The following is a 12,790-nucleotide window of genomic DNA, read 5'->3' as shown; positions in this document are numbered from 1 at the left end:
CTAGAGGATTTTTTTGAAGATTACGTTCCCTTATTATCTATTTTGTGTTTGCTTGGTAAGATTTGCAAAATATATGGTACTGAATCTACTGATACGGTCAAGTATCTCTAGATTGAGATAAAAGATACACAATTATATTGTGCAAACAAGACAGCTGTCAAATCAATCTTTGTTTACTATTTTTTTTATGTATTAAATCCTAAGAATTTTTTAATCTTTATCGAATCCTTATAGATGTCAGATGTACTCATGTACCACATGGTGTGTTGTAAAAATGCATGGATTGGGTTTATATTTTGATTAATTGCCAAACCCAACATTTAAATTAGAATATTTATATGTTGTGTCTGTGTTGAGTGACACAACCAGATCTTGTACTTAAATTTTAATAGAATAACTTGAGATATAAAATATTTTTCAAGTCTCCACTGGTTCTCTAATCCACAACAGATTTTATTACTACTAAAAATATATTACTAAATTGGTGAAAGATTTTTCTTTCTTTAATAATTTCTAACAAACAACATACAAATATTCCACACTAAGCAACTTTTTTGTCCTTGGACATCTTAACATACTACAATAAAAAAAGAAAAAAAAAAAAAAGAAATAAACCACACACATACATATTCAACATGTTAATTCATTGTTTAATGTACAAATTAGTAAGCCCAATACCAGTAATTTTTTGAAAAAAAAAAACAAATCTCCTTGTTTTATATTCTTGCACAACAATAGTATTTATAAATTGAGATGATTAAGAAAAAAAAAATTCTTATAACGTAACACAATTGACAATTATTTCCTGCAGAAAATACATAAAAAAATAGCACATTCGTCCAAAATTATAAAGAAGCTAAACGTTCTTATGTCAATATCAAGAGTACTTCTAAGTTAATATTTTTCATAATAGTAGTCATTTACATGAGAAAATTACAAACAATTTATGGTGCACGGAGCTAGAGAAGAAAATATGTGACACATTGTGATGTGATGTGACAAATACGTCGTGATTTGATCAAAATGATGATAGACAGTCACGATGTGACCACATATTGAGACGTGACGTGACATTAATTAGTTACATCAAATTTTTTTATATTTTAATTTAAATTGGTGAAAATTTAGAAAAAAAGATATAAAAAATTAAAAATTCTAAAATAAGTAAATAATGTTATAATTTTTTTTTTAGAAAAGACTGTTGGATATCTGATCTTACTTTAAAAATTCAAATTAGTGGATTACAAACATTTATTAAAATAAACTAGAGAAAAAAAAACTAGTACTACATGATTACCGGTGATTATCATTGAACCTACACTAAAAAAGAAACTTAGATACTCTATGCGTACCAAAAAAGTTGAATACTCTATGTTTCATTCCGTAACGTGACGTGAAATTTTCGCTCAAATGCAGTCACGTCACGCGATACGCATGTCACGTTACGTGAGTGAGCACGGCGTGATAAATTTCCTTCTCTACACGGAGCATAGAATTCTTGATAATTACCCTGGTCTAGCCCAAAATCCGAAAGTAGCAAATTGTGACATTGATTGTCAAACCTTGATCTGGGCCTTGAACCCAACTTGGGCCCAAATCGGATCATAATTCATTAATTTCTTGGGTCTAATATTTATCTGTCTTCAACAACATGGACCGGTTTTAATTGTCTTTTATTCTATTTCCGCATTGTTTTTTTTTTGTTTTTTTTTTTCAACTAAACATCTAATCTTATTGATATTGTAAGTTGTAACGTTAACATGCTATTGCAGTCATTGCATTATCTGCAAAATTCAACATGTTAACATTTCATACTTGAAGGGCATAATAGTCATAGATTAATTTTTTTTTTTAAAAAGGGAGAAAAGTTGGGACGTCTATATATATGCACCTGATATGTCAATAAGGATGCTTTTCCCACATACATAGCATGAATAAAAATGAGAATTCTCTGTTGCTCTCTATCTCATATCACATCTGATTTTTCCCTAAAAAAATATTTTAAAATTATTATTATTATGTCATCATTTTTTGAAAGAGGTTGCATGAATCTCTCCTACAGAGGTGTATTTGGATGGAGCAAGAATAACACTAATTCGAGAATAGCACAATTCTTTTGAGCCATTCGATATTTGGATGAAGCAAGAATAGCACTAACTCACTATTCTTTGTTTGTCTTATATGAGTTAAGTCACTATTTTACTAATCCAACCAAAAGTTAGATTAGCTACTATTCTCAAACTTGAGATTAGCTCTATTCTTTGTTTCATCCAAACGTATTAAGTAATTTGAGACCGTCTCATCTGATTATTCTTATGTGTTAAGATGAGGAGTCTCGTTAAGATAGCTCATGCAACTTTGATAATTTCCTTCCGTTATTTTATTTTTAATAAAATTTATGTTTATATTCTTATTCGAATATCATATTTTAAAACCAAAATTCCCAACAATCTCATTTTTTTTGCTTGCCTACAGGCTCCATTTATTTTTATTTTTTTCTTAAATGTATCATATAGACATCTAGTTGTTGATTGTGCGCTAGAAGTAACCACAATTAATAGCCTGTGTGGTTTGCCCACTTCCTGTGGCTTAGAATTTAGACCGACAACAATTCAACAAAAGCACCAATTCCATTGTGGAGAATCATATACTATCTAGAAAGCAAAAATTGCACGACATACGGTTAGAGAGGACAATATTTTTATTCCATGTGGGCGTCTTCATTGTCTATTTTTGTACTCATATAAAAAAAAATTAGACAAACAAAAATGCTAAAAAAGTTATTAATTAACAAGCGAGGGGTTGTCTTTATGTCCAGCATAAACTCTCCAATTAATATTGAAATTTGTGCGAGCAGATTTAAATCTACACTAATTTTAACCGTTCCGCGAATCTAAATTGTTTGTGTGAATCTCGACAAACATTTTAGATTGGACATCAATTAGAGCCGTCCAATTTACACCAAGATTTGTGCGGACAAACAGGGGCGGACCCACATGGTCCCGGGGGAGGGGGAGGGGCACCTTCTTGGATTTTGAGTTTTAGTGGAGATTGGAACGATCTGATCGACTTTGCCTCTGCTGATTTTTTTTGTCTCCCTCTAAATGTTGATTTGTAATTCAGATTAAATTTAGGATTAAAATTATTATAAATTTCTTGAATTATGATTGATAATTAAAATTATAGGTTAGAGAATCAGAAATTACAAGTCAGAGTATTGAAAAATATAAGTTAAAGTATTATTTTTTATCGAGTACCTAATTAGTTAATGAGTTTAAATCCGATTCGATATATTTTTGTCTCTCTCCCGACGAAAATCCTGAGCCCACTCCTGCGGGCAACTTCAATATGGATCAAACAATATTGACCAAAAAAAAAAAAATTGATCTGATACACATTGGGCCCTCTCCACTCCTTCCTCTTGAATCAAATTGATGCATGGAGTTGGTACTAGAATGTTTCTCACTGTTTTTTACTTCTTAGGGTATGTTTAGTTGGAGTAAGAATATGTATTTCTTAAAATAAGGCTATTCGGAGTAGCTTGTTCTTTGTTTGAATGAGGTTGAATAGCTATAATAGTCAAATCAACTCTTCCGTCTTAATAGAATAACATATTCTTATAAAAAGTTAGATTTGTCTATTCTAATAAGACAAATGACATTATTTAAAAAAATAATAATAAGACAAATGACAAAAAAACTATTCTAACTATTTTTGTTCTGCAACCAAACATATCCTTACTTCTTTTCTCTGGTAATAGCTCAGATGTAACCATCCAAATTTTGGGTTTTTTGATAATTTCATATATGCCTAGGGGCTTTCACTTAAAAAAAAAAAAAAAAAAAAAAAGGGAAGTGGAAGGAAACCACAGAAGCCGTCTGTGGATGCAAGGTTAGTGGAAGGGAGACGTCAAAGATACTGAGAGCGCACAAATGCGCACTTTCGGTCACAACAGAGAATTAGAGACCGAGAGTGGAAACACAGAATAAAAGAAAAGCTTAGCTCAAGAAAGCAGTGGAAATTAACAAGGAAACCACAATTCATAGGCAGAGTATCTCTCTTGGCCACTCCTCGGATCCTCTCCAATCGTCTCAAGCATATTGCATACAGTGAGAGCATGAGGCGGTCTCAAGCAGAATTTTTTATTTATATAATTGTATTAAATATTTTGTAAGAAAAAATACAACTAAATTTCAATATCATACAAAAGTAATAATTCGGTCTCTTAAAATTTGTATGCAAATTAATCAGAGATTTTAAGTAACTAAGAAATAAAATTACATACAAATTCAGAACCGAATGAATAATTTCATTTCATGAAAAATATCTAAAAGTAAAAAATAAAATTATTTGCTTCTTTTTTCATCTTTAAAATATTTAAAATATTTCTTAAAAATATTTTTTTTTGGGTCTCAACTCTCAAGTATAGACATAGACAGTCTATTCAGATTAGAATTGAAATTTATGCAAAGAGCTTTAGATAAATTTTATTCAAACCAGATTCAATGATTTGTGTGAACGATCCCATAACTTAATTAATAACTTTAAATATTTCCATAAATTTAAACCTCTGCGTAAATTTTGACACTAATTAAACGGTTTAGGTTTGATTTTAAATAACACTCCGTCTAAAACCTTTTGAACGAAAACCTCATCCAATCAGATTGTACGTACGGTGTACCAACCTATAACGATTTGTCGATGGAGAGGATCCGATGGCTGTATTACAATGCTTTTTTAATCCATCAGGGTAGCCCACTGCCCACAGAAAAGAGAAGAGGAACCTCCACTAGACCGTCGGAGTCTCCGTCACCTCCACTTACTCTTTCCACAATTTTGCATTCGGTCACTTCAATACGCTACCTTCTTCCTCTTGATTCTTTGTTCCCTCCAACTTTTTTTTATGTGTTGTGTATTTGTCAAGAGATTGAATGGATCATGACATGGAGGTGATTGGTGTAGGCAAGTGGCATGTATATTCTAACTCTAAACGGTTAAGTGGTGTCGGCAATTGATAATTGGTGTTGTTGCTTTTTTATGTGTTGGGTTTCTCATACTAATAAAGAATCTTTAGTGTTTTCTAATAGATGTATCGTGTTTGTATATATCATCAGTTGATATTGTTTTATTTTCGTGCTATGTTACTCGGATACTTTAACATAAGTTTCGTATTCATATCGTATTGAATACGTATCAGATACTGATAAGTTCAATACGGCTCCGATAGGTACCGGATACGCCAGCTGGCGTAACGGGGTACGTGGCGTATCTCTAATCCTCCAATATGGTCGCCGATACGGATTGAAATAGGCGATACGGCTTGAAATGCTCCGGTACAAACTGAATACGCTAGTGACGTTTCAGATTCATACTATGAGTCGCACGTGATTCTAGTCTATTCTCTTAATTTTTGCTTTTGTGTGCACCCTCGTGAGCAATAGTAAACCAAACTACTTGAGCAACTGTGAGCTTGTGAGTCTTGCATAGACTGAATGAAATTGAGTAAAAATTCGCTCTTAGCGAGAATAGAAACTGAGAGTTCTAACGAAAGTAATATACACCTTTACCACCACAATAACTCACATTTTGTTGTTAGAAGTTAGTAGTTATTATATTTAATTTATTCTTATCTCTATCCTTCATAATCTTTAATATTTAACTTATATAATAAATAATATATATAATAGACGTATTTTATCTGAGATTTTTAAAAATGACTGTATCACACGTATCGTATCCGATACGTACCCGTACCCGTATCCATATAACATAGTTCTCGTGTGAATAGTGTAAGATATTTCATACAATTAATAATTTTTCAACCAGTGTATTAACTGAGACTGTAGGTATCTTATGAACACTTGATGCATATATACAAGTAGAGCCGCATAAAGCGCCAAAAAATATCAAAGCGACATGGGCACAATTAATCCGGATTCGTAGTGGGTAGAGAGCGTCAACGCTAACGGCCAATAGCGGCTCCCACACACGCACAATGCCACAACCGTGAAAGCTAACCTCACTCTTTTTAATCCTCCAAACTCTCCCTTCATCAATCATGAGTTCATGACACACCAACAGAAGCGTCACTAGCAATACCGTTGAGATCCTCTACCGTACAGTACTCTCCCGCGAAGAATTCAGACCGTCCGATTGCTTTTATATATGTGTTGATCCAATCTTATAAAAAAATACGACAAATGTGCAACTCGTCCGTACGCCAGAAAGCATGCATACTGCGTAACAGAGGATCTGGATGCCAAGCAATAAACCACTGGATCTCTATGCAGATACCGGATTCAATCCGGCCATCTATGTCCGATCCGTTTGGAAAAAATTTGTTAGCATGGTTAGGAAAGATGAAGCTTAAAAATATTTGATTAATTTGTTTGCCTAATTGATGATTAATGCAATAAAATAGATATGAATATATTGAATTAAAAAAAGTGGTCTATATATATTTATACATGTTGATCAGTGAATCAATTAAAGAGGGTAATTGTTGAAAATTTGTAATACAAGATTAAACTGTGTAGAAGTTGTAAAAATGTGTATACAATAACTAATCAATTTATTTTTTTCAAAGGTACTATTTAGTAGGTCTTATGGCTTACGCATATATAATTTCATAAGTACTATTCAGTGCATAAAAAAATAACGAATTACGTATATTAAAGGATTAAATTATGTATGAATTTTAACTTGAAAAAAAATAAGCTCTATATAAGCAAAATTTTCTAAATAAATAACATTCCTCAGAAAGATAATTGTCCTTGGATTCCAATCAGAAAATTCCTTTACCAGAAAAAGTAAGAATAAATAAACTTCACCAGAATCAGATTCTAATATTTGCACTCCGTGGAATGCAAGTTTGTAGATAAAGGATCCAAATTGTAAATTGAGACAAGGTACTCCGATCAAATATACAGATGGATCAGTTGAATAAAAACCGGACCCGTACCAAAACCCCCTCCTATTCAATAGTCTCAATCTCTATTCCACTATCTAAACAAAGGAAAACAGTCACTATTCCACTTCATCACCTGCCTCAGCCCACTGAAGCCATCGCCTTTAACAAACTAATTTATGTCACCACACAACAAACCATCAAGTAATTAGCTAAACATGGAAGCACATCAAAACCAAGTTGGTAACTCTCAAACCCGGCATCCGCTTGATGCCGCCAAAGACGAGCATCATCCGTCCGGTGACCCGTCTAGACCGATGGCGGTTGTAGACAGAACAAAACGCGACGAGTGGAGTGAAGGCGCGGTCACTAGCCTACTTGATGCTTATGAGGCCAAATGGGTGCTACGTAATCGTGCCAAGCTCAAGGGGCAAGACTGGGAAGACGTGGCACATGCCGTCTCGGCACGTGCTGAGGGCGGTAAGAGCAGCAAGACAGCAACACAGTGCAAGAACAAGGTTGAGTCAATGAAGAAACGGTACAGGTCAGAGTCATCCACGGGCAATGGATCAAGGTGGCCACTATATGCCCGGCTTGATGGCTTGGTTAGATGCCGTGAGCCGGTTACGGTTGTGACGGTGGTTGAACGACCGGATCATGAGGAGAAGCAGATGGCACCCAAGTCGGTTGCAATAGCTCATGGCACTGTTGTGGCGGTGCCGGAGTTGCCGAAGCTTAATGGAGAAGCCACGATCGCAATGGTTAGTTCAATAATTATTAACTTTCTTTGAATTTTGAATTATGTATTAAGTATATTAATGAATTTTTCTTATTGATGTTAACTAATTTTATTTATAAATTTTTGATCATTAACTTTGTATATATATTGGTAGGTAATCACTTAGCGATCTTGAAACAAAAATGCATAATTAATTGATCTGCCTATTAAAGCGATGAAATATGTCATGCGGAATTTTGCAAGAGTTTTCTAAGCAAGCATACATGCAGTTTCAATATGACATAATTTAGAGAGAAATTAATTAATGCAAAACAAAGAACACATAAGTAGTCATAAGGTTGAACACTAATGAATTTGATCATAAATTTTAATAAAAAAACACAACGGATTAACTAATGTTTATTTAGTTACCATTGCAGGGAGAGGGTCAAGAGCAAACAGGCCAAAAACACAACAATAACGAGATGAACAATGACGCGGCATGTAGCGCACCTCGCTCCAACGAATCATCCTCGGAAGAAAAGCGACGAAACGAAAGAAGCAAGAAAAGACTAAAGAGGAAAACCGATAGCTACATGGTGATGAAAAGCATACAGCTATTCGCAGAGGTGGCTCTACAGGTAGAACAAGCAAGAATAGATGCAATGAGAGAGATCGAGACTATGCGGGCTCAGGCAGAGGCAAAGAGAAGCGAGCTCGATTTGAAGCGCACCGAGATCATCGCCAATACGCAGCTCAAAATCGCGAAGCTTTTCGCGAGGAAGTATGCCGATGGTACTGATTCATCGTCGTCAGGAAATTGAGGAAGTATCCATTGAGTTGGCTCTCTATCAATATATAGAGATGGTGTTAATTGCTGTTTTTGATTAGGCTTAGTAAATAATGTTTCAAGGAAGGTTGTTAATTATTGGATGATGGCATAAATTAATTGCCTGATTGTCTAATTAATAGAGCTTAATTGGCTCTGGCTACATATTGCTAATTTAACCATCGTTTGAGAAATTGTGGGCATAGGATCCAAGCAAGATACATACATAGGTTGGGAAAAATTGCCTAATTATATGGTATGGATTTAGAAAGGAGTGACTAAACATGAAAAAATGCTTGTTGAAATTACATAATTTCTACCGTTTGTAAAACTTCTGTTTCGATGGGAATTAATGTCGACAGGAAATTAAAAATATTCAATAAGAAAATCACATTGAATTGATGGGCTAAACTAACGGCCCAGCCCGGGTTAGCTCAATACTAAAAGTCTTTAAAGGCTCAAAAAATAAAATAGTCGAGCTTCTAACTTAATGCTTATACTTCATTGTTAAAATAAAGTTTTACAGATATAGTAAATACATAATATATAGCTCAATGGTATTAAGTCTTTTAAGAAAAAACTATAATTCTGCCAAAAATTTGAAAAATTAGAATAAAAATTGTTGAAGCCTCATCTCCGAAAATTAATTTTTCATCTCTCCACAAATAAAAATTGCAACCATGAAACTCTTCTATAAAAAAGTCAAAATTTCTTGTTCACAGTTGCGTGTATTAAGACTTTTCATTAATCATCTGATCATCTCACATCATCATTGTGCGGTTGTGCCTGCGAGCAATGATAATGCGTAGGAGTGTACGCGACAAAGTACTAGCAGCGATTAGAAATTTAGAATCCATCATGAAATATCTCGCAGTTTTTGCGCATGGACAAGGCGTATCGAATTAAGCTTAAAAGGAAGGTCTCACATGTAAATTATCACGTGAGGTAACAGACTGAGTTTAGATCCAGACCGTTCGATCTGATTCGGCACGAATATTAAAGGGGCGACGTGCATTCCACTTCCAGCCGGATGGGGCAGGATTCCAATTGGACGGTCCAGATCTAAACTCAAATATTTTGTTACCTCCGAGGATTTTGACTCAGTTTCCCCGACTGGTAAATCGACTGAACACGATAGAGCTTCTCCTCCTCCGATCTCGTTATAGTTTATACAACTCTATCCGTCTTCTCTAACCTAGCCAATCTTTTGCTCCAAGCCAAACTCTGAACTCTGCATCTATGGAGGCGATCTTCACCAATCTATCCCCCTCCGCTGTCTCTGCAATCACCGCCTCCTCTCGCAAATCGTCTCTCCTCTTCCCCTCCCGAACCTCCCTCATTTTACCCAAATCGCCCACCAAAAGATCATCCCTGACCCTCGGCCGCGCCATCAACTCCCAGCTGGTTCCCATGGTCGTAGAACAAACGAACAGAGGTGAGCGATCTTATGACATCTTCTCGCGCCTCTTGAAAGAGCGCATCATCTGCCTCAACGGTCCAGTCGACGACGACATGTCCTCGGTTATTGTGGCGCAGCTTCTATTCTTGGAGTCAGAGAACCCAACGAAGCCGATCTACATGTACATTAACTCCCCAGGTGGCTCCGTTACATCTGGATTGGCCATCTACGACGCGATGCAGCTAGTTAGATCCCCGGTTACTACTCTCTGCCTTGGTCAAGCTGCTTCCATGGGATCGCTTTTGCTTGCAGCTGGTGCACCAGGTGAGAGACGGTGTTTGCCTAATGCACGGGTTATGATTCACCAGCCATCAGGTGGTGCGCAGGGGCAGGCTACAGACATAAACATTCGAGCTATAGAGATCTTAAAGGTTTGTTAATTTTCTTTGATATGCAGTTTTATTGACCTGGAATTAGTAGTTGGAACATCCAAGACAGAAATAAGCTATCATGAGTGCTAATTCTGGCTTAAAATTGCTTGATAAACAGAAATCAAACAAAAACATATCTTATTGGTTGGTTAATCATGAGAATTATATTGCTGGAACTAATTCAGTAATAGTTAAAAGGATTTATCCAAAGGATCTCGGGAATGGGACCGTTATTTCAAAACAGGAAATTAGTAAAAGGATGCATGGATAATGGAGAAGATTGTTGGATTCAAGTTAAATATAGTACATCATTAGGAACCAAATTGATGTTTGTAGTTAGAGGAGAGTTGTAGCAAGTTGTGGTATCAAAAACTTGTGGTGTTAAGCCTAAGGGCATTCGACTCAAAAAAAAAAAAAAAAAACTTGTGGTGTTTGATACAGACTTTTAAGCTACGGGGGTCAAACACACATTGGGGGTAAATCATATAAAACTTGTATGTTGAGTATGGACTATGGAGGTCATATTTACAGTAGCAATAGCATTTTACTTTAAAACTATATAGAAAAATCATGTATAAGCACATAAATTTTGAAAATGAATGGCACACTGAATCCGTCCCTGATTAGATACCACCTCATACAATAATGGATCATAAACTCTCGACTCTAATTGAAGTTCTAATAATTCTCTTATATTATCGGGTCACAAATTGTCCACTCTAATTGAAGTTCTGAAATCCGAATTATTGGGAACTATGTCAGGTAAGGGAAAAGCTCAACAGGATCTACCAAAAGCATACGGGACAGCCGCTGGATAAGCTTGAACTATCCATGGAGAGGGATAACTTCATGTCTCCTGAGGAGGCCAAGGAATTTGGTCTCATTGATGAAATTATTGAACATCGTCCTACTTCCCTCATCACTGAAGCCATCAAGCCGTCAGATGTCACCCGTCCAGGTGGCAACAACAACGACAATGGCGCTGTAGCGGCGACAGCCGATTGATATTACATATGGTTAGGTTGTCGATAATTAGATGATAGATTGGGGGGAATCTCGTGGGTGTTTGCTGTTTATATTCATTCACTGGTTAAACTGGAATATGATCATAACAAAGGTTCTAAGTTGCCTCCTGTTTAAAGAGAATTCAATTGATTCAAGTACTTGATGGTGTAGCTCTCATGAATGCTTACCTATTCTGTAGATCAATTAAGTTACTCTACTGTATTATTTTGGTCTGGCAAAACCTTTCTTGTATGTTCTATTATAAAGTCTCTAGTATGAAGAGAATAACGGTTGCATGTTTGAAAATTGATGTACAAAATTTCTAGAATGCCGTTGTGATGGTTTAAAAGAAGTTATTCATGTATTATGTCAGCATTTCTAGACTAGTAGACGGGAGGTTTTTATTTCATTGAATTTTTGACAAATAGTTGAATGCAACTGTTGCCATAGGTATACACTATACAGTCAACCAACGTCTATTTTATTTATAAGAATTAGGGGAGGCAATTTATACAGAACACCTTTTTTAGATGGACCATTTTACCCTTCTTTTACCTTACGGGGTTGACAAAGGAGTCCAATATGAGCGTATCGTGTTTGATTTTTGATTTCTTGTTGTCTTCTGTTCTCTTGCGACAGTCATCGTGTATCAAATTGTCTAGCGGGTCATTATGTAGAGTACTATAATTTGAATCAATTGTTGCATCTTTGCACTATAAAATATCCGAAAATTTTATTAATATCGAAAATGTTAATTAATTTCAAATTATACCCACTGTCTGATATAATTTTCAAAACTAACCAAACCAGTCAAAATATTACCGGTAATGAATCACCTTTCCGGTGAGTTTTTAACCGGTTCATTCACTTCTACAACCGGTTAAAGCCTCACCGTTTTTTTTTACAAAACAGAAAATGTTATAACTTATTTATATTTTGTATTGTAATATTAGAAATATTTAATATATTTCTTTAAAAATAGATGTAATACACTATAATTTGATTTATTAGAAAGACTATGACAAATAATCCGAATCAATATTTTTCAGCTCGGATTTTTTCTCTGTTATAAATTGTTATAATCTTGGACTTCAGATTAGTCAACTTCTCTTCCAATTTTAATTCTTCTCCATCTTTCATCATCTTGGACTTTAGATTAATTAATGCTGGACAGTGGGTATAATTTGAAATTAATTAATATTTTCGATATTAATAAAATTGTGGATATTTTATAGTGCAAAGATGCAGCAATTGATTCAAATTATAGTACTCTACAGAATGACCCGCTAGACAACTTGATACACGATGACTGTCGCAAGAGAACAGAAGACAAAAAGAAATCAAAATCAAACACGATACGCTCATACACAGCGACTGGACTCCTTTGTCAACCCCGTTATGTAATAGAAGGGTAAAATGGTCCATCCAAAAAAGGTGCTGTAAAAATTGAGAAGTGTTCTGTATAAATTGCCTCCCAGAATTAGATACAAGTTGAATTTCA

The 12,790-nt window shown here is 35.0% G+C and overlaps 2 protein-coding genes across 3 annotated transcripts; both read left to right on the top strand.

Moving 5' to 3' along the window:
* The first annotated feature begins 7,005 nt into the window (after positions 1–7,005).
* Positions 7,006–8,628, top strand: LOC144573493 (sequence-specific DNA binding transcription factor). Of its 2 annotated transcripts, none has more exons than XM_078323274.1 (2): positions 7,006–7,668; positions 8,066–8,628. In XM_078323274.1, the coding sequence occupies exons 1-2, from the start codon at positions 7,126–7,128 to the stop codon at positions 8,447–8,449; spliced, it is 927 nt and encodes a 308-aa protein (XP_078179400.1). In that variant the 5' UTR covers positions 7,006–7,125; the 3' UTR covers positions 8,450–8,628. The 2 variants fall into 2 exon arrangements, with proteins under 2 accessions (XP_078179400.1, XP_078179398.1); XM_078323272.1 differs by having other exon boundaries at positions 8,054–8,628.
* A 924-nt stretch (positions 8,629–9,552) lies between these two features.
* LOC144573134 (uncharacterized) lies at positions 9,553–11,530 on the top strand. Its single transcript, XM_078322828.1, has 2 exons — positions 9,553–10,284; positions 11,047–11,530. Exons 1-2 carry the CDS (start codon positions 9,694–9,696, stop codon positions 11,287–11,289), a joined length of 834 nt encoding a protein of 277 aa, XP_078178954.1. The 5' UTR covers positions 9,553–9,693; the 3' UTR covers positions 11,290–11,530.
* Positions 11,531–12,790: the final 1,260 nt, after the last annotated feature.

The sequence above is a fragment of the Carex rostrata genome, chromosome 21 (genome assembly GCF_964058835.1).
Source record: "Carex rostrata chromosome 21, lpCarRost1.2, whole genome shotgun sequence".
Lineage (NCBI taxonomy): Eukaryota > Viridiplantae > Streptophyta > Magnoliopsida > Poales > Cyperaceae > Carex > Carex rostrata.
This window is presented reverse-complemented; position numbering and strand designations above follow the sequence as displayed.